This window comes from Callospermophilus lateralis, chromosome X (genome assembly GCF_048772815.1).
Source record: "Callospermophilus lateralis isolate mCalLat2 chromosome X, mCalLat2.hap1, whole genome shotgun sequence".
Taxonomy (NCBI): Eukaryota; Metazoa; Chordata; class Mammalia; order Rodentia; family Sciuridae; genus Callospermophilus; species Callospermophilus lateralis.
This window is the reverse complement of record NC_135325.1, coordinates 5,017,933-5,043,247: the sequence shown is the minus strand read 5'-3', so window position 1 is coordinate 5,043,247 and position 25,315 is coordinate 5,017,933. Positions and strand designations below refer to the sequence as shown.

Genomic DNA, 25,315 nt, shown 5'->3' with positions numbered 1-25,315 from the left:
ATATTTTTCAGTTGTAGATGGACACAATATCTTTGTTTTATTTATTCATTTTATGTGGTGCTGAGGATCTAACCCTGTGCCTCACACATGCTAGGCAAGCGCTCTACCACTGAGCCCCAGTCCCAGCCCTGCTAATTTCCTTTTAAAGAATGAAAATGTTGGCCAATATTTACATTCATTCTCATCAGCACTTCTAATTTCTTCTTCAAGGCTTGTCTTTTTCCCGAAGTGGTTCGATGGAAGATAGGAGTTGCTGAAATGTGGGGCGCTTTTCTGGAAGCTAAATAAAAGAAATATCCAATGTTTTAGATAGTGAAAGTTATAATTAAAAATTTTAAAAAATCAAATACTTATACTTAAGTCCTAAAGCTAATAACTTTTGAAATGTGAAAGCCATAGATATCTCTGGTAAGGAACAAGGCAAGGGGCCTGCTATATCCATCACTCTGAACATCATGTTGAAGATATTAGAATGTGAAAACACTTAAAGTCCTATAATCCCAGTGGCTCAGGAGGCTGAGGCAGGAGAATTGCAAGTTCAAAGCCAGCCTCAGCAACTTAGTAAGGCCCTATGCAATTCAGGGACACCCTGTCTCTAAATAAAATGTAAAAAAGAGCAGGGGATATAGGTTTGTGGTTGAACACCCCTGGTTCAATCCCTAGTTTAAAAAAAAACAAAACTAAAAATTATAGCCTCAAAAGGAAAATCATTATTTTTTCGCATAGACATAATTGTGTGCCTGAAAAACCCAAGAGGATCAATGATAGAACCAACTCAAATGATAAAGAAATGTACCAAGAGAGCAGGATATAAAATTAAGATACAAAATCAATAACCTTCACATATACCTACAATGACCAGTTAAAAGATATCACAGAAAACTCTATTTCTTTTTTTTTAAATATTTTGTTTTAGTTGTAGTTAGACACAATACCTTTATTTTTTATTTACTTATTTTTATGTGGTGCTGAGGATCAAACCCAGCACTTCACACATGCTAGGTGAGCACTCTACTGCTGAGCCCCAACCCCAGCCCCTGAGAAAACTCCATTTCTAATAGCAACATCATCAAAATGAAATACTTAAAAATGTACTTCCCCTCCCCAATGAGGAAAGCTTTAAAACACTGCTGAAAAATATATATGTTCTAGAATGAGTCATGTCAGTATTATAAAGATGTCAAGTTTCTCAAATGAAATGCAGTCTCCTAACAAATATGAAAGAGTTTGTTTCAAGCTAAACAAATTGATTCTTTGGTTTATAAATTGTTAAAATATGCAAAATGGCTAGGGAACTATAGAAAAAGGTGATTAATGTGGGGAGGGGTGGTGTGTTAGCCTACTCAGTATTAAAACATTGTCCAGTCTCTAGATACTTAAAACAATGTGGTGCTACCACATGAATGGAGAGAACAAAGAACAGAAGAGGAAGTCCTGAAATAAATCCAAATATATATATGTAAATTTAGAGTAACATTAGGGTGACATTTCACTACAATTAATGTGGTATCTCATCTCTGGGGATAAGATGGTCTTTTGATAAATAGTGCTTCCAATAACTGAATAAACATTTAAAACAATACACTTGGAGCCATACTTCATACTGTATAGCATAACAAACACAAACTAGATCAGAGACTTAAAAAATAATGAAAAGTATTAGAGGAAAATCTGAGTGAATTCCATTATAATTTGGGTGTGGGAAAGCCTATATGACTATGACTTAATTTTCAGAAGCAATAAAAGCAAATATTGATATATCCAGCTATATTTAAAAAGATGTTTGCATGGCCAAAACAAACAAACAAACAGAAACACTTAAATCAAAATATAGCTGAAAAACTGAGAGGAAATATTTGAAAATATAGCTTATATCTCAGACAAAAATTAATATGCCTGATATATAAAGAAATCATTAACATCTGATAGAAAAAAAGGGAATTATAGGTCTCAGAAAGATATATAAATGAGGGTCTGGGGATAAGGCTCAAGTAGTAGCGCGCTCGCCTGGCATGCGTGAGGCACTGGGTTCGATCCTCAGCACCACATAAAAATAAAATAAAGATATTGTGTCCACCTAAAGCTAAAAAATAAATTTAAAAAAGAAAGATATAAAAATGACCCTTAAATATATGAAAAGAGGCTCAACCTCATTCATAATTAAAGATGTACATATTAAAGCTATACTAAAATGCCATTTTTCATCATCAGATTAACAAAAATTTGAAAGTTGATAATGATCTCCATTGGTGACAGAAACAGATATTCACCTCCATTGCTAGCAGGGCAACCCCTGTGAAGAATAACGCATATGCTACTTCTTTGTAAGAAAAAAAGGGAAACACACAGCCATTTTTTGCACAAGGAATTCCCAGAAGGATAAATCAGAATCTAATGAAATATTTGAATGTTCTTTAATCTTTTTATGATTTGAAAAGTTGCAAAGTAAAATATTTAAAAAGAGGGGGAACCCAAATCTCTAAACTCTACTCACCATGTGCAGAATCTTTAACTGGGTATTGTCTCTGTGCAATCCCCTTCATAGATTCTGTCATAACTCATAGTTTCATGGACCAACCATGAGAAGCAGGCAGTTCCTCCCTATTTAGGGCCCCTGTCTATCTGATGGGCCAGTCATATTCCCAGGAGCTAGAGTTGGGAGGCCCAGGAGGTGCCCAGCTTCATCTGAAAAACCCTTTTCAGCTCTTCTTCTTCAGACAGGTGACAGCAGTAAGTCAGCCTGGTTGTGAGTGGTCTGACCCTTTAGTGCAGCCTGAGACTCTTGGACTATAATTTTGGGGTAGGAAAGGGTAGGGGAAACTTACGTATTAGTCCAAGTGGCGTAGGGTGGGGAACTACAAAGTGCCCACGTTCTAGGAAAGCATTTAAGGCTATGTGATAAAATATTGTTATAGGATATAATCACTCAGTAGTTGCAAGCCTCCTAACATCTCTGTGCTCCACTGTAAAATAGTACTTTCCTCAAAGGATTATTGTATGGATTGGGTAAATTACTATCAAGTCCTTAGAACAGTACCTGGTATATAATCAGCACTTTCTGTTTGTTATTATTATTGCACATATAATTGCAAAGCAGCCATGCACCAAGCACTATGTTTGGAGCAGTGGTGACGCACTGAGCAACTCAGTGAGACCCTGTCTCTAAATAAAATACAAAATAGGGCTGGGGATGTGGCTCAGTATCGAATGCCCCTGTGTTCAATCCCCAGTAGCACCCCAAAAAAAAAATTTTTTTTTTAAATTTACAAAGTTCTTAGTATAGTGCTGGACACAAGTCTTTCAGTAAATTGTCAGCACCTGAACTGCTTGGTTTAGATCTCAACCATTTGAAGACAGAAGCCAGGGGCAATTTCCACCTCTTCTCTATGTAGCAAGTGCTTTCCCTGAAAAAATTTTGTCCCAGTGGTGATACAGCAACCACCCTGGATGCACTCGGGACCCTTCCAGCTTACTCATGGGTGTACTTGCCTCATGCCAGCAGCTGTACATGATCTGGTAGATGGTGTCCGACGCCAGTTGTGGCTGGTAGAGCCTATGGCCCTGGGAGACCTTCACGACCACCTGGGAGTTGTCATACAAGTCATAGGGCTGCTTCCCCAGGCTGAACACCTCCCACATCAGGATCCCTGCACCACACCCAAGGGGTGGTCAAAAGACAAAAACAAAACAAGACCAAAAAAATAAAGAGAGTCAATGTGAGAAGGCACAGAGTATGAATTAGCTTCACATCTAGGTCCAGAAGGCCATGATTAGAGCCAGGGATCCCTGGGAGTAAGTCCTAGGGAAAAGGGCAGGCATGGAGGGTGGGACTGTGCCTTCATTTCTGGAGCCCAAGGTCTCTTCCCCCATCCCATGAGATCAGTCTAACTGTGCTTGTTGGAAAAAGATTGAATGGCAAGGGCAGTGTGGAGGAGGCCACTTGGGGCCAAGGTTCTTGGGCCTTTCCAGGCAAGCAGCAGGGGCCTCATTCTGCTCACAGTGACAACAACCTGCTAGGGAGTCCCGGCCCCAACCTTTATGAGTAATCCATTGAAGTCCTCACCCTCTCTTTTTCTGCTTTGATGGTTATGTGCAACAACTTCATTGCACGAATTACCTTTCAGAGGAATTAAAGATAAAATCAGCCAAGCACAGTGGCACACACCTGTAATCCCAGCGGCTCAGGAGGCTGAGGCAGGAGAATCATGAGTTCAAAGCCAGCCTCAGCAACTAAGCAAGGTGCTAAGCAACTCAGTGAGACCCTGTCTCTAAATAAAATACAAAATAGGGCTGGGGATGTAGCTCAGTGGTTGAGTGCCCCCTAGTTCAATCCCTGATACCAAAACAATTAAAAAAGATAAAATCATTGATGATGTTTCCCTTCTCTTGCCACTGCCTTTCCCTTCAGCATTTTTGTGTTCAATTTCAGGGTGTTCACAATCCTTCAGAGCATGTGGACTCCACATTAAGAAACCGAGTTCTGGTCATGATGGCCAAGAGGGTGGCATTTGAAATCAGTCAGAACTTTTTTTTTTTTTTGATACCAGGGATTAAACCCAGGGGTCCTTAACCACTGAGCCACATCCCCAAACCTTTTTATTTTTTAATTTGAGACAGGGTCTTATTAAGTAACTTAGGGCCTTGCTAATTGCTGAGGCTAGTCTTGAACTTGCCATCCTACTGCCTCAGCCTCCAGAGCCACTGGGATTAAAGGAGTGTGCCACCATCATCCGGCTCTGTCAGAATTTTTAAGCCAAGTTCTGCCACTTATATAGGCTGGGTAGATTCCTTAGTCGCTCCCAGCCTCAGTTTCCCTGCGTATAAAAGAGTATTTATACCACATGAACTTGCCATGAAGATTCAGTAGAATATGGCATGCAGTATACTTGAAAGTCTTCCAGGACATTTTAAGTGCTGTCTGAATAGTGCTGTTCTGTCTAAGGACAGAGAATTTCAACATTCTGCCAAATTCAAAACCTTGGAAAACCAGAAGGAAGAAAATTGTTCTAAAGCTATAACTGAGATACTAACTCTTTTTTTTATTTTAAGGTTACAGGTTTTTTTTTTTTTTTTTGGTAAGATATGTATAAATAAAGCAATCTTTTAAGTTGTTGTGACTCTTTTTTTGGTGCCAGGAATTGAACCCAGGGGCGCTTAACCACTGAGCCACATGCCCACTGTGACTCCTCTTTAAAAAAAAAAAAAAGAAAGAAAAAAAACACATTCTAAAACAACTATCCAGGAGAGTGCTGATCCCTCACAACCTTCTCTTTGGAAGTCTAAATATTTATTTCAAGGTTAACATCACTGCTAAAAAAAAATCAGTGGGGCTACTCTTTGGGAACTGCTTTCAGAGGCCCTGATTCATTTTGTATATCCACCCTGGGAAAAACAAAGAATGGATTATTGTTTGTAAGCAGCCAGGAAATATCTAGAGCCAAGTTTTGTTGCAAAAAGTGAATACTCAGGCTGGATAGGCTGAGTTTTGGCCAAAACCAAGTTAAAACTATTAAATGATAGTGCTGATTTTTAAGATATCATTCATTAGACATATCAACTGATGTGTGGACATTGAAACTAATTTTGACAACAAGGTACAAAATTTAATCAATACAGAAATGACATTAACTATTCAGCAAAATGCTAGCTTCATGATTTTTCTTTTCTGAGTATATTGGATTTTTTTTTCCAATGAACAATGCCAAATATCCAAAGGGAAGAGTTATTTTTAAAAATGTTGTCACATACCCAACAACTTAGGAGGCTAAGGCAGGAGGATTGTGAATTCAAGAACGGCCTCAGCAACTTTAGCAAGGCCCTAGGCAACTTAGCAAGACCTTGTCTCAAAATAAAAATAAAAATTGGGCTGGAGACGTGGCTCAGTGCTTGAGCACCCTGGGTTCAATTCCCAGTACCCCCCCCAAAAAAAAAAACACCCCAAAACCTGTGTCTCATAAAAAAATAAATGACTAATGAAATGTTTCTTTTGGGGGACCATCTTTCAAGTGTTAAGCAGTAAGTCAAATTGAACTTATGAACTAAGACAGGCATGAAATAGGTCTGTCATATTTAATATGTTTTATAATTTTATGATAATTTAGATTACTTATCCTGGACCCCATCTGACAGTGATTGAAAATAGTGCTGACATTCTCATCACATTGAAAAAAAAAACTCAAAATTTATAGAGTCACAAGAATTGATTCCCTTTCCTAATTACCTTTACCAATTTTTTTTTTTTTTTTTTTTTTTTTAGTGCTAGGGATTGAAGCCAGGTCCTTGAACATGCCAGGCAAGCACTCTACCACTAAATTATAATATAGATATTTTAATAAAATAGGAGTTAACAAACTTCTTATGTAAAGGGCTGCCTAATAAACATTTTAAGCTTTGTGGGTCATGTGGCCTCTGTGGCAACTACTCTCCTCTGCTGTTGTAGCATAAAATCAGTTACAGACAATGTGGAATTAAATGGCCATGGCTGTGTACCAATAAAACTTTATTTACAGGTGGGCATAGTGGTACACACCTGAAATCCCAGTGGCTTAGGAAGCTGAGGCAAGAGGATTGTGAGTTCAAGGTCAGCCTCAACAATTTAGCAAGGCCCTAAGCAACTTAGTGACACCCTGTCTGTAAATAAAAATATTTTTAAAAAAGGTCTGGGGATGTGGCTCAGTGGTTAAGTGCCCCTAGGTTCAATCTCTGGTTCAACAATAACAACAATAACAACAACCAAAAAACTCTTTATTTACAGAAATAGGCCACCTGTTTTTTTTCCTGCGCCCAATCTAAACTATGAATTTTAACAAGGAGAGGAGACTACTTGAAATGAGGACTGAACTTGCTCTTGTTTGGGTCTTGAATGTCCTCCAAAGACCATATATCAAAGGCTTGGTTCTCAGGTTGATGCTATTGGGAGGTGTGGACACTTTAAAAGGTGGGGCTTAGTGGAAGGTCTTTAGGTTCTTGGGAGTGTGCCCTTAAAGGGGCTAGTGGGTTCCCCTGCCCCTCCTCTTCTTCTCTTTTTTTTTCCCTTAAATTTTTTTATTAGTCATTGATGGATATTTATTTATTTATTTATATGTGGTGCTGAGAACCCAACCCAGTGCCTCTCACATGACAGGCAAGCGGTCTACCACTGAGCCATAACTCTAGCCCCTTTTCTCTTTTTTGCTTCCTGGCTATGAGGTGAGCAGCTTTGCTCCACCATGTGCTGCCTCACCACAGGCCCAAAAGCAATGAAGCCAATTGATCATGGACAAGAACCTCCAAGACTGTGAGCCAAAACAAACCTTTCCTATTTATAAGTTGATTATCTGAGATATATGTTATAGTGATGAAAAGCTAATACCAAGCTGAAGAAAGTGCTGAGTCATGTCTGATGCTTCCATTAGGGATGCCCAAAGAATTGGGTCTATTCAGAAGGGAATAGTTATCAGTTACTTTCATACAGAAAATGACTCCATCTTAAGTCTTTCAACTTTCTGGATTTTAAGCAAACTCAGATTTAGTTTTTAATGACTCCTTTAAAAAATGATTGAAATCTTCATTGGGAGAGTTTTTATCTCCTTTGACTTTATGAAAAAATGTAAGGAGGATGTAAATTATGCGATGTGCACAGGACATCCTAACACCCGACCTAAGAAGGAAAGTCATCTTCTTCAATTTCTTGCTTGTCTCAAGCCATATGTATAATTTTGTAAAATGGCCTCTTTAAAATGGATGTTGTTGCTCTTGTGGTTTCCTGTTGTGGAAGCCAGCTTATGAAACAGGGCCAGGTCCTGTGTGGCCACTTCCTTACCAAATGCCCATACGTCTGACTTGCTGCTGTATTTGAAGTAGTGAAACACCTCTGGGGCTGACCACTTGACTGGAAACTTTGTTCCTACTGAGCTCACATACTGGTCATCAAGAACATACCTAGGGGGAAACATCAACACAGACATTAAGTACATGGTGATGCAAAATGGGAAGACCTCTGTTATGGTATAGATGTGGTATCCCCCAAGAGCTCACATGTGAGACAATGTAAGAAGGTTCAGAGGAGAAATGATCAGATTGTGAGAGCCTTAACCCAATCCGTGAATTGATGCCTGATGGGATTAACTGAGTGGTGAGTGGAGGCAGGTGGGGTGTGGCTGGAGGAAGTGGGGCATTGGGGGCATGGCTTTGGGATATATATTTTGTATCTGGAGAGTGGAGTCTTGCTCTCTGCTTCCTGATCATCACGTGAGCTGCTTCCCTCTGCCACACTCTTCCGCCATGATGTTCTCCCCCAAGGAATGGAGCCTGCTGTCTATGCATTGAGACCTCTGAAACTGTGAGTCCATAAACAAACTTTCTCCTTTATAATTGTTCTGGTTGGGTCTTTTAGTCACAGCTGCAAAAAAGCTTGCTAAAACAACCTCTGCTGGCCACTATTGCCTGTGTGGTGGAATAGGCTGGTGAAGGACATCCAGAATCTTAGCTGAATGTCCTAGTTTTCTGGATCTTTTGCTTTCCTTTCCATGTGTCAGTTTAATTAAAGGCTTCTCATGATTTGCAAGTATTTAGAAAATGTAACTTTGAAAACAGCAAAACATGAATGAAAAGTGAAAATAGGGGAAAACACAAAAATAGACAAATGAAAAAAATCACTCAGAATCCTACCCTGAAGATGACTGTAATTCTATCTCTCAAGGTATATTTTTGCTTGTATTTTCTGATCTTTTTTCTGGTATTACGTATTGAACTCAGGAGAGCTTAACCACTGAGCCACATCCCCAGCCCTTTTTATTTTTTATTTTGAAACAGGGTCTCACTGAGTTGTTTAGGGCCTTGCTAAATTGCTGAAATGGTTGGGAGGACTTGGGGTAGACTCTACTTTTTACTTTAAATACTAATGCTGTATTTCTTATAATATATACATATTATTTATATAATTAGCAGAAGGAATACCATGTATTTGCTCTCTCACACACACACACACACACACACAAACTCTAGTACAGTGCCTGAGGCTGTGGTTTAGTGGCAGAGCACTTGGCTAGCATGTGTGAGGTGCTGGGTTCGATTCTCAGCATCACATATAAATAAATGAATAAAATAAAGGTCCATACATCTAAAAAAATTTAAAAAATAAAAAGAAACCCTAGTACACAAACAAAATGACTCAACTAGAGAAAATAAGAGAATGAAAATTTCAGAAGTCAAAAAATTGAATATAATTGATAAGAATGCTACACAGCAAAATATGTTAGAAATCTCTACTGTAATATCAAACATCAGGAAAAAAAAAAAAAAGCTGATTATTGGCTTACCTTGTCATTCCAAAATCAGAGACTTTCACAGACAGGTCACTGTCCACCAGGCAGTTCCGAGCAGCCTTTGGAGGAAAAACAAATCTCTGAGTGATAAAAGTGCCCAAGAATTTCCTGATATCAGAATCACTTTTTTTTCTGCTGCAGCAGAATTCTAGGCAAAATCTAATATTGCCTATAATAACCCCAAATGCTTTTTTGTGGGGGTACCAGGGGTTGAACTCAGGGGCACTCGATCACTGAGCCACATTGCCAGCCCTTTTTTGTATTTTATTTAGAGATAGGGTCTCACTGAGTTGCTTCATGTTTTGCTGTTCCTGAGGCTGGCTTTGAACTTGCAATCCTCCTGCCTCAGCCTCCTGAGCCACTGGGATTACAGGCGTAATCATGGAGATCACGATATCAGGCTCCAAATGCTTTGAAGTTGTCTTTTTTCCCCATGCAATTTCAATTTTTTCAGAATACAAATGTGTTTCCCATAATAATTTTCACCCAGCACCCATTCTTGTCAAACAATATGAAAGTATATATTTAACACACAACATTAGCTTACAAAGAAGAAAGGAAAAATTTCTAGGTGCTCTTTCTACCACTGGATACTGAACTTTAACAAATATTTTGAAGTCATATAAACACTGCATCAGCGACTTATACAATGAATACACTGGCCTGATGGGCAAGGCATGTTTGTATGCACCACAAGAACATCTCTAAAGATAGACCTCAGGTAATGCCACCCACAATGCTCTCCATTCCATTCCCATCCCAACCCAAGAATCCACAAATTTCATTTCCCTTTTTTTTTTTTTTTTTTGTATCCGGGATTGAACCCAGGGGTGCTTAACCACTGAGCTACATTCCCAGCCCTTTTCATTTTTTATTTTGAGACAGGGTCTCACTAAGTTCTAAGTTGCCTTGGGCCTTAGTAACTTGCTGAGGTTGGCCTCCAACTTGCAATCCTACTGCCTCAGCCTCCCAAGTTGCCTGGATTATAGGCATGCACCAACACGCTCAGCTCTAAAGTCATGATTTTTATTACAAAAGTATTATGTGCTTATACAAGTTACAAGTAAGCAAAGTAAAAGTGAGGATGCCCTCCTTGCTATCCTTCTGAGTGGCCCATCCCTGAAGGTGGACACTTCCTTTCCATTCTTCGAGCTTCCAGTGGCTTAGCTTACCAAGTCCCGGTGTATGAATTGGTGACTCTCCAAGAAAGCCATGCCTTCACAGACATCATAGCACATTTCTAAGAGCTGAGAGGGTTCTAGTCCTTTTCCATGACTCTTCAGATAATTGAGCAAGCAGCCGTTAGTTATATATTCAGTCACTATGTATATGGGATATTTCTTTGAACACACTCCATAGAATTTAACCAGCTTGGGATGGTTGAGTTTCCTGGAAAGAACAGATTTTCAAAGTTCAGTGCTCTACTCCATTTTCCAGATGCCCTGAAAAAGAAGGATTGTCAGTACAAAGTTTAAACATGCTTTTAATCTGAAATAGGCTAGGATTTGCAATTTCAATTATCTTTGACAAAACCCCTACTATAATATTGTTTTCATACCCTGATAATTGGTTCCTCCAAAGTAGAGGGATCAGTTGCACTGGTGAGCCTGGGACTGAGAGGTTTCTGAGATACAGAACTTTCAGTGGTATGTCCAGGAAAGTTCCAGGTAAACCTGGAGGATTGGTTACCTTACAAAGTCTGATTCACCATGTTGACAAGAAGAGGGTGAATTATGTACATCACACACATACACACACACACATACACACACACACACGAGTGATGAGATGTGTTGCTAAGAACTGAGGATTATGCTTGGAATCTAGATTCATTAGGAAAGAAATCTTCATTTATCAGGAAAGAAAAAAAGTAGGGTGAGAAGGGATTTTTACCAAACTGTATTGAAGGTATCAAGAAGGAAAAGGATATTGATGGTAGCGCATTACTTTACAGTGTCATCTTAGTCCTGGGCAGTAGCACCATTCTGTCCCTCATCCCACCATGCACCTCCTCAAGGGTCAGAAAGGCCACAGTGTGAAGGAGTCCTTCCTGCACAGCCTGTATATCCCTTTCTTAGCCACTCTTGGGGTGCCAGGACTCTGGAACCCCCTGTCCATATAGTCCTGAGGCTTCTTCCAGAACACTCCTTGGGTCTATCCCTTCAAGGGCGAACCTTGCTACCACTAGTTAAGATCACGAGCTAATAGATGGTTGTTTCTGGAGATAGGAGGGAGCCTGGGCTGAATGCTGTCTGCTTGAATTACCTGTGGATGGGAGGAGAAAGGGGAAGGGTGGAGTTTGGAGGACCAAAGGCTGGTCACACTGTAGAGTCAGAATTCTGAATTCAAATCAGGTTGTTCAAACTCTTATGATGTGTCAAAGTAATAGTAACAGCACAAACTGTTATTTAAGTTTGTTAGCTCAACTTGTAACTTCTAAATATTTCTATGACATGAGGACACTTGCTCAGGCCTTGTATATATTAGGGACAGGCTCATGAGTACTAATGCCCTCCTGTGATGAAAGCCAAAATGTCATTCCTTAGGAGAAACTTACATCATGGTCTGGGCCTCCTGAAAGAATTCATCTTCTGACATGGAGCCCTCCTTGATCATCTTAACGGCAACGTCATACTGTCCCTTCCACTTGCCCAGCTGGACCACACCAAACTGGCCACTTCCCAGCTCCTTCAACAGGGTGATCTCTTCTCTTTTCAGTTCCCAGATTCCTAAGAAGGCAAGACAGACACTCTTGAGGATGAGTACAGAAGGCTTTGGGTACAAAGCCTAAGTACAGCTTCCTAAGTGATTTCCTCCTTAGTGAGATTTTTATATTGACATATGAAGAACAACAAAACTTGCCCTTTTTGTACTTCGAGACAGAGTCTTATTAAGTTGCTTAAGGCCTCACTAAATTGCTGAGGCTGGCTTTGAACTCTTCATTCTCCTGCTTCAGCATCCTGAGCTGCTGGGATTAAAGGTGTACACCACCACATCTGGCCAAAACTTTTAAATTTAAGTCAGTAACTAAAAAAAAAAAAAATCTTTAATGATGTGGTCTTATGACACACATAACACAGCTCAGGAAAACACTGTTCTTAAAGCAGCTGCAATTACCAATAAGAAAGTTTAATCTTAGTAGCTCAGGAGGCTAAGGCAGGAGGATCAAAAGTTCAAGGTCAGCCTCTGCAATTTAGTCAGACCCTGTCTCAAAATAAAAAGGGCTGGGGATGTGCCTCAGCAGCTAAGCACCCCTGGGTTCAATCCCCAGTATCAAAAAAAAAAAAAAAAAAAAAAAAAAAAAAAAAAGACCTAGAGTAAAATGCTACCAACCAGAAGCATCTTGGAGAAATCAGTGTCAAAATGTGTTTGATGCCCTTAGGTTGGTAAAATATTGTTAAATTTTGTTAATAAAACTGTAGTCTAGGTGGATGTTATTATCCAAAACACTAAGGTGAGGGCTAGCTCCATGGAATGGGCCCAGAAGCTAGGTAAAAGGACAGGCAATGGGGTGCTAGAGAAAAATGGTAGGATCAAATAAGAGGAAAAATTTGATAATCTTTTGGGTATTGCTGGGGAGAGTACAGATTTCAGTTGGGTGGATAGAATGTTTTAAGAAATGACTCAAGGGGCTGAAGCTGTGGCTCAGCAATAGCACACTCACCTGGCATGTGTGAGGCACTGGGTTCAAGTCTCAGAATCGCATATAAATAAATAAATAAATAAATAAATAATGGTCTATCAACAACTAAAAAAAAGAAGAAGAAGAAGAAGAAATCTCAATCTCCAGAGCTGAAGCCCTCCCTGGAACAATCTGAACAGGACCTTCCTTCCTGTCTTCCGTCATTTTTCCAGCTAGTTAACTATATATGCTTCAACCAAAAATGGTGGGAAATGAAGTTTAAGAGCCAAAAGGTGTATCCATACCACTTCCCAGGGACACAGAGACTGGGACCTTGTTGGCCTTGGTTGACACAGGGTGGCGGAGCCTTGTGATCATGCCTGCAATGAAATAGCATCATATCATTGCACATATCATATCACTTCACATAGCATTAGTTTACAATTATTCTCTCTCCAGAATAGTTGAGATGCAGAAAGAGAATCTGTTCTGACTATGTTCATCTTGTAATTGTATTAATTTGCTTGACCTGACTAGGTTAAATCCAAAACAAAAGTTAAGAGTAAATCGCTTAATGTGATTTTTTAAAAATCTGTCGAAAAATAATAAAATACTTCTAAGTTCTGGAATCTTTCACTTTAAAATTTTTTCTATTTTTATTTTGCTGTCTCCTTATAGTCCTACACTCAAATATGTGTACAAACAGCACATTCATTTGGCAAACATTTCAATGATATGGAAGGGTATACATTAAAAAAATAAACCACCTGTCTTTTTTTAAAAAAAATTAAACCTATTACCAAATTAAGCCTGTTACTAAATTTACATAGCATTATGGTAAAGCTTGGTTAAAATCATTATAATTTTTACAGTGCTTTGAAAGAAACGATTCAAAAATGTAAACAATTCTTCTTTCAAATTTGGGGTGTTTTCCAAGTTCATTTTTCTTCCTTTTTCTGGGCATTTGTTGTTGTTGTTGTTGTTTATTTATTGGGTTTTTTTTTTTTTTTTTTTTTGGTACTGGGGATTGAACTCAGGGGCACTCAACCATTGAGCCACATCCTCAGCCCTATTTTGTATTTTCTTTAGAGACAGGGTCTCACTGAGTTGCTTAGGGCCTCGTTTTTGCAGAGGCTGGCTTTGAACTCGCAATTCTCCTGCCTTAGCCTCCCAAGTCACTGGGATTACAGGCATGTACCACCACACCCAGCTTATCTACCACATTTTATTTATCCACTCATCTGTGAATCATACAATACATTAATAGAAAACTTAAGAAAGTGAGACTTAAAAAAAACTCTAAATAAACATTTTAATCTCTTCTTCCTATCCCCTATAAAGTTTCTTGTATATCCTATAGGTAGAATCATTCATTTAAAGACGTCTGTTTACATAATACCTTTCTCAAAAGTATCTTTTGAGGTACTACAAGTTGAAATAAGAAATTTGGATAAAAGAAAATTGCAAATAATAACCAAAATTAAGGCTAGAAGTTTATTTCTAGCTTTAATTTTGGTTATTAATCATGTAACCAAGTCAGATGCAGCAACACAAATCCAATGCTGAGCCCATGGTTTATTTTTATGCACTTATAGTTGGAAATTTCCTAGTCACTATCCTTAAGTGGTACTATTCTAGAAAACAGAGGGGATACACACACACACACACACACACACACATACACATTCCATCTTATTTATATTTAATCTCCAGTCCATTAGGCAAAATTATAAATGAATAATAGTACCCAATGTTGGGGAAGATGAGAGAGAAATTGTTAGTGGGATTTTACATTCCTGAAAAGCATTCAACAATTTCCAAGCTTTAAATATTCTTAGCCTTTGTCTTGTAAATTCCACTTCTAGGAATTGGCTATAGAAGTAGTCAACTAAGAGTATGAGACCTCCTTGCAATGAAATATCCATTGGAATGTGCAAATATAGGACATGATCCAACTGGTAATCAATAGAGGACTATGTGAATAAAGTATAGGGTAACTCTACAATAGAATTCTATGAAGCTGTTAAATAGAACAAAATAAGCTACATGTGTTTACAAAGAAAGACACAGTGAAGAGTGAATACAAGCTTAATACATGGAAAATGATCTTATATCTGTAAAAATGCAATGTTTATACATATAATTTATATTTATGATCAATAAAAGTGTTTGTAAGCATATAAAAACATCTGCCATAATTGAAACTAACTTGTTCATGGGGATTATCTATGATGCGTATTTCCTTAATATTTGAATTTTACAATCAACTTACTACCATAGGAAGGAACAAAAACCAACGAATATTTTTATAAACAAAATTTATCCTTCTAAGTCACTCAAATCACTCAACGTTATTCTTTTTTTGGGGGGAGGGGGAGTACCAGAGATTGAACTCAGGGGCACTCAACCACTGAGCCACATACCCAGACCAATTTTGTATTTTATTAGAGACAGAGTCTCACTGAGTTGTTTAATGCCTCGCCAAGTTGCTGAGGCTGGCTTTGAACTCACAATCCTCCTGCCTCAGCCTCCTGAGCTGCTGGGATTACAGGCATGCACCACTACACACGACCCTCAACTTTATTCTTGCCGGCATAATGCCATGTATCCTGTTATACTTCAAGAAGTGTAAGTGAAAGATAGTAGGCAAAGGGTTGCATTTTCCCCTACATTCTTGGTTCCTTATATAATTAAGAGTATTAGGAGGATCAGTAGTATCCAAGAAAATTGATATTTATCCACAAGGACCCATACAAGATAATTACCTGCTGAATTGTGTTGATGATAATGAATAAGCTTTGGTATGGAATCAAAACAGTAGTTTTCTGCCAGGTATAATTTATTTTCAGCATTTGTATGCACATGGTAATGTTTGACAGTTCCTTTTTTATCACTAGTAAGGAAAAAAGATTGTTACAACACTTCAAACAAACAATTGAGGCTTGATTAAATGGTGGTTAAATAATTATTTTGGATGCATTTGCAAATTTTGGAGAGGAAGTCAGGGTGGATTTCTCAGTCCTGACATCTGGTGTTTTTCCAAAGGTATCCATGACAGTAATTATGGAAGAGGGCTGCTCTCTGAACTCAATGTATCCTTTGCACACATACAAAATTCATGACTAATTAAATTCCAACTTTCCAGACTGTTCTTCCCATAGTAAATATAAAAATAGAATATTTCTTTGATCATTAAGAGCCTTGCAGTTCTTTAGGGTCATTTCTGAGCATAAATTCTCTTTCAGGATAAAAATAGAAATGAAAATCCGGGAGACAAAGATGATTAGGTTGTGGGTCTTCTCACCCCAGAGCATGGATGGGAGATTATTTTGGGAGTAAGGCACATAGGATGGAGTGGGTGGAGATGTCCTTTAATTCCTCATATAAACTAATACCTTTTCTTTTTTATATATATATTTATTCTGCTCTGATGGACTGAAGGGAGGAAAGACTAACAATCATCCTTATCCAACAAGCCCTGATTCTTTTTTGTTGTTGTTGATTTTTAGTTGTAGGCAGATACAATACCTTTATTTTATTTATATGTGGTGCTGAGGATTGAACCCAGTGCCCAGTGCTTACGAGGCAAGCGCTCTACCACTGAACTACAATCCCAGTACCTTTTCTATATAAAACATTTTTTTCTTTTTCTCTCCTTTTAGAAATCATAGATAATTGATGCACATTGATTTAGGCTAATCAGGAATAATATGATTGTCTTAGATTTTAGAGTATGGCATTGTGGTCAAGTACTGGGTTGTTAATCTGGTTCTAACACTTGCTAGCTACTTCCTCTAGTTGTTGTCTAGTGTTGGATGAGGTTGTGTGTGTGTGTGTGTGTGTGTGTGTGTGTGTATGACCCACAAGAAGCAGTTAATGAGTTATTGCAGTTAGAATGCCAACCTATTTAAAATTGCAATTATAAAAAGGAGAAAAGGGTGCTCCTTTTTGTTGCAAGTGGCTAATCTGGTCTTGGTGTCAGTGTGAAATTCCCTCAAGTACACTGACAAGGTTTCATAAAGGAAGGCTTCTATATTCATGGATCATGATTATTTTCAATGGATTTCTTATCTATTTGCTAATTTGTCTACCTGGCCCCCTTCAAAAATGAATCTGGAGTTCAGAAGCTTGATTAGGAGAACATCTGATATTAGATTTGGCCCAAACTGCCAGGCATGAGGGCCACAGAGGTCACTCAGTGAACACAGTCTTCTCCCACTTCTAACTAGCTGCATTGGTTTTAGTTGACATCCCTGTGCATCCTAGTATAGGAGCTACACTGCGGACATGACTTCTGGCATTGGAAAATGCCATGTGGTCACTCAGGATACACCCTATTATCTCAATTGGACATAAGTACTCTGTAAAAAAAAAAATTCTCAAAATACTTTTTATCACTTTATTATCATAAATACACAGGTAAGCACTGTGGAGTAGAGCACCCAGGAAAAGCACCGAGGCCAATGGTCATTCAATTCAGCTGTTAAAAAAGGATCCCACACATGGGTTGGGATTGTGGCTCAGAGGTAGAGCGCTTACCTAGCATGCATGAGGCACTGGATTCGATCCTCATTAGAAAAGCTTACTTAAAACTGAACACTGGGGTAGCTTTCCGAGCTCAGCAGGTGGCTAGGGCTGAGAGTGTGGGGCTGCCATTGTGTATTTTTTTCTTTCTAAGCTTAGGCCTGATCTAAAGGCAATCACCCATGAACCTCTTTTTTTTGTTTGTTTTTAATTGGTTCTTTTTAGTTATACATGACAATATAATTTATTTTGACATAATTATAGACACATGAAATATAATTTGTTCTAATTTAGTCACCACCTCTGAGTCTTTTAATAAATATTTACTGAGGCATGTTGTTCTCTGGGCACTCTGCCATTGTCTAGGGTGGGAGGGAGGAGGTTACTCAGAGAACAGTCTCTTGAAAGTGGGGGTAAAAAGACAACAACAGGGCTGGCGTGGTGGCTCAGGGGTAGAGTGCTTGCCTAGCATATGTGAGGCATTGGGTTTGATTCTCAGCAACACATAAAAATAAACAAAATAAAGGTCCTTCTTCAACTAAAAAATATTTAAATAAAAAAAAGACAACTACAAATGGTCACATTCAATAAAAATACTTTGACCCCAAATTTCAGAATTTATAGATGGTGTCTTACCTTAAAATGTGACAAAGTGATCAGCCTATTCAAAGAACATATGCAGAAGGATAAGAGAAATAAATCTATATCATACTTACTTCACAGCCTTACTAAATAAGGACACCGTGTACATTCCCACCTGGCTGGAATTTCTAACCATAAATGCACCTTCTTTTCCCTGAAAAGGAAGGATTATTTTTATAGGTGGTTTTTTTTTTTTTTTTTTTTTTTTTTTGTGTGTGTGTGTGTGTGTATGTGTGTGTGGTGCCTTGTGCATGCGAGGCAAGCACTCTACCAACTGAGCTACATCCCCAGCCCCCCTTTATAGTTCTTGACAATGATTTTTCACATAAGCAGTAGGAAAAGAAATCTTTTAGATTCACTTTAAACGTCACTGAGGGTCCAGATTATCCAATACTTAGCATAGAAGGGGTCCTACAGTTTTACTTTCCTACTTTTCTCAATATCTTTTTTTTTTTTTTCCTTTTTCTGTACTGAGGTTGGAACCCAGGGCCTTGCACATGGTAGGCCAGTGTGATAAATACTCAATATCCAGCCCACTCAATATCTTTTTTTTTTTTTTTAAGACAAAGAGAGATATAATAGGGAATACTTCTGAGCCACAGCCACAGCCCCACCACTCAATATCTTTAAAAATCTATTCGGTGTGTTTCAACTCTTTCTCTCCAGTTAATTTTTAACTCTATCTGCTTTTTTTTTCTTCATACTTATGCAAGCCTAATGTTTTTATGCTTACAAAATAAAATTTAGAACCACATATCACCATGTTATGTCCTTGGAAGGTTTTAGAAAACCAAAGATGCATGCAGAATAAATCATTGTTAAAGTTTTACATCTGACTTGTCTTTCTCAATGACTTGAGCTAATTGTAAGCAGATCAAGATTCACACAAAGCAGATGATAAACTACGAATGTGACAAAGCACCAAGTGAAGTCATCAGATTCTCACAAGTACCTCCCAAAGAAATATTTGGTATGTTCACTATTTTATTAGGTTAAATTATATCAAAGTATCATTTTTATAGATAAAAGAGGTTGCTATTGGTAATTCCATATCAATTGATGATAAAATCAGATAAATGTATTCCCTATTACATCTGCTGTAATAGGGAATTTAGATGCTAATGAGAGGTGACAGACCTGAAGTAAATGGTTACACTGATGGTCCTCAATAAATCATTTCTCTTGGGCTGGGTGTGTAGCTCAGTGGTAGAGCACTTGCCTAGCATTCATAAGGCTCAGGGTCCTATCCTCTGTACTGCAAAAATCAGACAAAACAAAATAAATCATCTCTCTTATTCATGGTCCTGTGAAGTATCTTCCTACATTGACTTTGGGCAGGACATCAAGAAACATGACAATAGCAGCAACTTCATAAGTGCTTGCACTATGTTCTGTTTTACCACTGCCGTTCTGTGAAGAGGCCCAGGTTAGGCACATGGAGAGGAAGAACTATGGTGCCTCAGTTGACTGCCTCAGCTGAATTCCACCCCCAATCTTTCCACCAATTAAATGCAGCCACAAGAGTGAGCCTACGTAGAATGTGCATCTGGGCCAGCTGACTCAGAACTGTGAGGAATCAAAAATCTTGTTTCAAGCCACCAAAATTTGGGGTGGTTTATTGTGCACCAATAGAAAATGGAAGAGAAAATATGGTTGGACATCAAGGGCCTGGTAACCCAAAGGCTGGACAACCAACACTATGATGAGTTGACTATATACTTAGCAATATTTCTATGAGAATTGGATTAACCTCTGGGCCCACTAATACAAAGAAATTTCTAGACTGAGAATGTAGCTCAGTGATAGAGTGTGTACTTAGATGCATGAGGCCTGGTGCAATAAATAAATAGTTTTTAAAAAGAAAAAGAGATTTTAGGGGCTGTTTTAAAGAATACCACTTACCTTTTGTCTCAGTAACTGCTCAGATTGTGACCTGGAGATGTTACCTGCAAACCAACTGTAAGAGGAAAGGATTCCATATTTGAGAATTAATAATTTTTAAATTGCATCACTTGCATTCAAATTTTTAAAATAAAATGAGGCATTGGCCCACATCAGGGGTTTTAAAACCTGACTCCAAAAGAATCACCAGAAGATATTTTCAAAAATATAGATCCTTGAAAAAAAAATATAGATCCTTGAGACTCTACCACCCAATTCTGATTCTAGGGCAGAGCCTGAACATCTGAAGTTTTAAATGGGCTGGTGTTCAGGAACCTCTGGCTTCCTTCTAGGTGACCTGTTTTGTAAGTTATCCTTCATGTCACCATTTGGCAAGAGGGCCAGAGATTAGACCAATGAAGACTCTTCCAATATGAAATTCAGAATTGCCAAGGATAAATGCTCTTGTCTTTCAACTCCATCATTTTCTTTTAATAATCTGAAAGAAACACACTATATATAATCTATGGTCAAAGCAAATGCTTTTTTAAAATTTTTTTTAAAAAATTTCAGGATAGCCATAGATAAGCATCTAAGATTATATTAGGGCTGGTTTAGTGAGATGGAACTAAGAAAAAGATGATATAGGGAAGACAAGAGTAGTTCTTTTCTTTGAAAATAACCTTTAAATATCATCCTTTTTACTAAGTTAGCCAAGAACATCATGTCCTACATTGTATACAGAGCTCAACAGGCAAAGAGCTGTTTCTCATGTGGAGTCAACAATGTCTATGGCCTTTGGCTTTGTACTAATAACAATGTACTAATAACAAACTGAGTAGAGTATGATGTGGGATGGGGTGTAGGTTTGAAGGATTGAGAGGACCCCCTGGCTACAGCAGCGTATCTAAGGCAGAAAGAAGTACATGAGGAGGATGGGAATGGATGGGAAGGGTTGGTTTGGTCCTTCTCAGTCTTGCATGTCTTAATATAAATTATGCTACCAGATGCTTTCCTGAGGGTAGATATGAGGGCAGAAAGTGGGGCTAAAAGAGAGCTGGAATGTGGGGAAGAGATCATACTGCAAAGGGATAGAGATTACAGCACACCTACCCTGGTGCAACAGGCACACCCAGGACCAGGCTGGGTTAGAGTTTAAGAGGAAGAGTGCAAACAATGACATATACTTTGTAAAAGCTCTCGCTTTCACGTGTAACCAATGAATCAATGACAACCCTCATATGAAAACAGAACTAGAAATATGCATAGTCTAGTGTCCACACAAATTTTATAATTTGGGGCATAAAGTGTGTAAAAAAATGCAATATGCTCTATTACTCCCATCTTTCCTTAACATCAATCTTTATTGTTTAGAGAACAATTATATGTTGCTATTTATAGAATGCTAGAACCCTATTTTTTTGGAGAGAACCTTAATGGCCACTTAAATCAATGAAACTCAATATAATTAGGATGGCTACACTTTCTTATTTGCCTAGAATAATCCAGTTTATGCCAGATGTTTAGTGAAATTTTTCTCTCTCTAAAGCATTTCAATTTTGGTACTAAATGATAAGGTCACCCTGATAATAGGAAGCTCTCAACAGAAATGCTGCCATGTTCAAGTTCTCAGGATGCTGTTTACCTTGTAAAATCACCGATTCAACGTTAATAAGACCTGAAGAAAGGCCTTTCAGGGAAAAAAATGAACAGAAACATCATATGCTCTATTTATAAAGACCAAGTGAAATGAAGGGGAACACTGGATAATGACAAATCCAGTGAAAATGTGCAGCCAATTTAGAAAGCCTAGATTGGGGGAAATATCATCATTGATAATAACCTAGCTCATTGCCACCTGTCATTTAGAACCCACATGAGCTTACCCATGTAAACATAGCCTCCTGAGAAAGTCTAAGCCATCTGTTTTAATGCCTTTGAGAAATCAAATAGAAACATCTATGCCTAATCTTAGAGGAGCACAGAAGACTTTCAATACTCACTCATAATCATCCAGGTTTTCTTCTTCTTCAGATGAACTTGACTCAGGAAACCCCCTTAACAAGAGTCAAGGAACAACATGAATGAAAAAAAAATCATCATGAAACAATCAAAGTGCCAGTAATACAATATTAGACCCCACTCTTCTTCAATCCACATAAATAAAATCTAGACTGTTAAGGATTCATTTTTGCACTAAGGAAGGTATCAGCAAAGTGAAGAGACAGTCACTCAAAAGTTGGGCTTATGCTCAGTTTAATGATAAAATGGCTCTTTAGTGCAGAAAGCCCCCTAGGAATAGAGATGTCTTTCATTCTCTCCTTTTTTTTTTTTTTTTTTTTTTTTTTGGTACCAGAGATTGAATTCAGAGGCACTTGACCCCTGAGCCACATCCCCAGCCCTTATTTTGTATTTTATTTAGAGACAGGATTTCACTGAGTTGCTTAGCACCTTGCTAAGTTGCTGAGACTGGCTTTGAACTCACAATCCTCCTATCTCAGCCTTCTGATATAGGTCAGATGGTAGAGTGCTTGCCTCACAGGCACAAGGCCTTGGGTTCAATCCCCACCACCGAAAAAAAAATTCTCTCCTTTTTAAACTATAATTATTAGTAAAAATTAATTGTACAAATTCAAATACATGGGTTTCATTGTGATATTTCCATATAACATGCTTTGATTTTTTTTCAAAATAGTGGGCTCATGAAATACATCCCCTTCAGGGGATAATATGAAGTTAAAAACAATTTGGGCTGCGTATTGAGCTATTCTTAGGGAAGAGTAAATCAATTCCAGTTTCCTGCTAGAGATGCCTGAATCAGCTAGATTAATGTTCATGCTAACACCAGAGTATGTCATGAAGATTGGCTAGGAGAAATCAGTGTGAGAACTGTAACCCACAAACCATGGATTCAGACCCACTTAAGGGTTCAGAGAGGGGCTGGGGATGTGGCTCAAGCAGTAGCGCGCCGGCCTGGCATGCGTGCTGCCCCGGTTCGATCCTCAGCACCACATACAAACACAAGATATTGTGACACAAGATATTGTGTCCGCTGAAGACTAAAAAACAAATGAATGTTGAAATTCTCTTTCCCTCTCTCACTCTCTCTTAAAAAAAAAAAAAAAAAAAGGGTTCAGAGAGACAAACTACATGGACATTTCTGGTTTATCTTCACCTTATACGTAAAGCCTAGTTGCAAAATCATTGCAAATTTGGTTAGCTTTCCTACAAATGGAAGCCAATCCTGGATATAAATTAATATCTACATTCGATTTACCATGATATCTTTGAGGTGCTGTGATTTACAATATTTCTTTCCATCTGATAACTGCATGCAACATCTTCACTGCTGCAAGAGATGTTTCATAAGTTTATAAATTTATGCATACTTATACATCTTAAATGACAAAAGTAATTCTGTTCAAATATGATTTAGCTTTACTTGACATTTAGACCCACACATTTCATTTGGTTTGGAAATTTAAGCTAACTAATTACTTTCCCAGTGGTCTTTTCAGGGACTTCAATAAGAAGCAGTAGCTTGGCAATGTGCCTATATAATAAAGGCTTATAATGACCCCAAATAATAACAAACCTGGATTAATAAATCATTTGACCTAGGTTTGCTCTGATTTTCTTATGGATATGTAAGCATTCTGTCACTTATATATTTAAAATAAGCTATTCTCCTCTTTGTTGTCATGATCATAATCAAAAGTCTTCAAAATGCTAAACTGAACTCTATGTGGACATAAATGGATAAACAGGATTTTCATCCTCTACCACCCATCATTTTATCTCTTCAATTTGGGTGATAAGAGACTGAGGAAGTGCCTTCCTCCCAAAGCCCCAACACTGTTTTATTTGGAATGTAGGACCTATTTCCTGTTTGCTTTCATAGACCAGGCTCTTTTTCAAAACCACATTTCATTGGCAAGGAAATGCTCTTCTGGCTCCATCTCAAAGAATGTCTAGAGAAAGCCCTTAAACACTGCAATGCCTCCCTCCCACCTTCCCACAGAACCTGGCCCACCAGAATGACCTTTCAGCTTTAACTCTTCATAAGAAAAGTCTTTATTTAAAAAGGCTAGGCAGGGCTGGGGTTGTGGCTCAGTAGTAGAGTGCTCGCCTAGCACCCATGAGGCACTGAGTTCAATCCTCAGCACCATGTAAAAATGAAATAAAGATATTGTGTGTCCACCTACAACTAAAAAATAAATATAAATAAAAAATATAAAGGGTAAGCAATTTATTTAGCCTTCTTGTTTTGAAGAGTTTGTGTAGAGTAGCAATCAATAGTACATCACTTTGGTTTATCCATATAAAGGAGTACTTTATAGACATTAAAAAATAATCAGGTAGATTTCACAACAATGTGAATGTACTTAACACTACTGAACTATGCATGAAAAAAATGACTGATTGTGATAAATGTGTATTTTACCACAATTAAAATTGAAATGAAATTAAAAATTAAGTATATCTTCATATGTTCAGATGGGAAAAAATGTCAGATGTCAAGTGAAAAGAACAAAGTGCAGGGGCTGGGGTTGTGGATCAGTGGCAGAACACTTGCCTAGCATGTGTGAGGCACTAGGTTGGATGCTCAGCACCACATATAAATAAATAAATAAAATAAACGTATTGTGTCCATCTACAACTAAAAACTATTTTTTTAAAAAAAAACAACAAAGAACAAAGAAGACTGAGCAGTGGGAATCTGCTTTGGTTAAAATATATTTTTTCTATATATAGATACATATTTTAAAATATATATAATAATTATAAGATATATATATATATATATATTAGCATGTACACAGAAAACATTTAGAGGAATATACATTTGAATTTTAAAAATTCAAGCTCCATGAAGACCTTTTAACAAGTACTAAAGTATTCTAATTCACTCATAGATGTAATGTAGCTCATGCTAAGATGTGAGTGACCAATCCTTTGTATAAAAAATTAGCTTTCTGAAGGTCTAGGGCAAATCCAGGGTCAGAATTAAAGGTGGTTCAAAATGTAAGGGTACATGTCAAAAACTTAGTATTCAAGATAAATAGTTCTTTATTGAAATATTAATTAATGCTAAAAAAACCTTTGAACAAAATATCAACTTTTGAAATGCAGATAGGATCTGGCAATTTATGAAAATGTGAAAATTGTACAGTCATTTTTACCACACACCTCCCTCAGCAAATCACTGGGCCTTCTATCAGGGAGGTGACCTGGAAAAAGTTAACATGACATTCACTGTCCTTGGATCTGGGCTTGTTGATCATCTCCTTCTATAGGAACACTGGGCTACAAGCAAATAAATGCAGCCTTTTCCCTCAGG

The 25,315-nt window shown here is 37.9% G+C and overlaps 1 protein-coding gene across 1 annotated transcript in view; it reads right to left on the bottom strand.

Annotated features, from left to right (window-relative positions):
• Bmx (BMX non-receptor tyrosine kinase) overlaps positions 1–25,315 on the bottom strand; it is a 47,081-nt gene that overhangs the window by 2,043 nt on the left and 19,723 nt on the right. The window contains exons 8-19 of the mRNA XM_077106824.1: positions 23,252–23,323; positions 21,978–22,031; positions 19,996–20,050; positions 18,168–18,247; positions 15,693–15,820; positions 13,233–13,307; positions 11,863–12,034; positions 10,478–10,694; positions 9,300–9,364; positions 7,802–7,920; positions 3,490–3,647; positions 174–280 (exon numbers count right to left, since the gene is read on the bottom strand). Of these exons, the coding sequence (XP_076962939.1) occupies positions 206–280; positions 3,490–3,647; positions 7,802–7,920; positions 9,300–9,364; positions 10,478–10,694; positions 11,863–12,034; positions 13,233–13,307; positions 15,693–15,820; positions 18,168–18,247; positions 19,996–20,050; positions 21,978–22,031; positions 23,252–23,323 (1,270 nt within the window). The 3' untranslated portion in view covers positions 174–205. The remainder of the gene's footprint in view (positions 1–173; positions 281–3,489; positions 3,648–7,801; positions 7,921–9,299; positions 9,365–10,477; positions 10,695–11,862; positions 12,035–13,232; positions 13,308–15,692; positions 15,821–18,167; positions 18,248–19,995; positions 20,051–21,977; positions 22,032–23,251; positions 23,324–25,315) is intronic.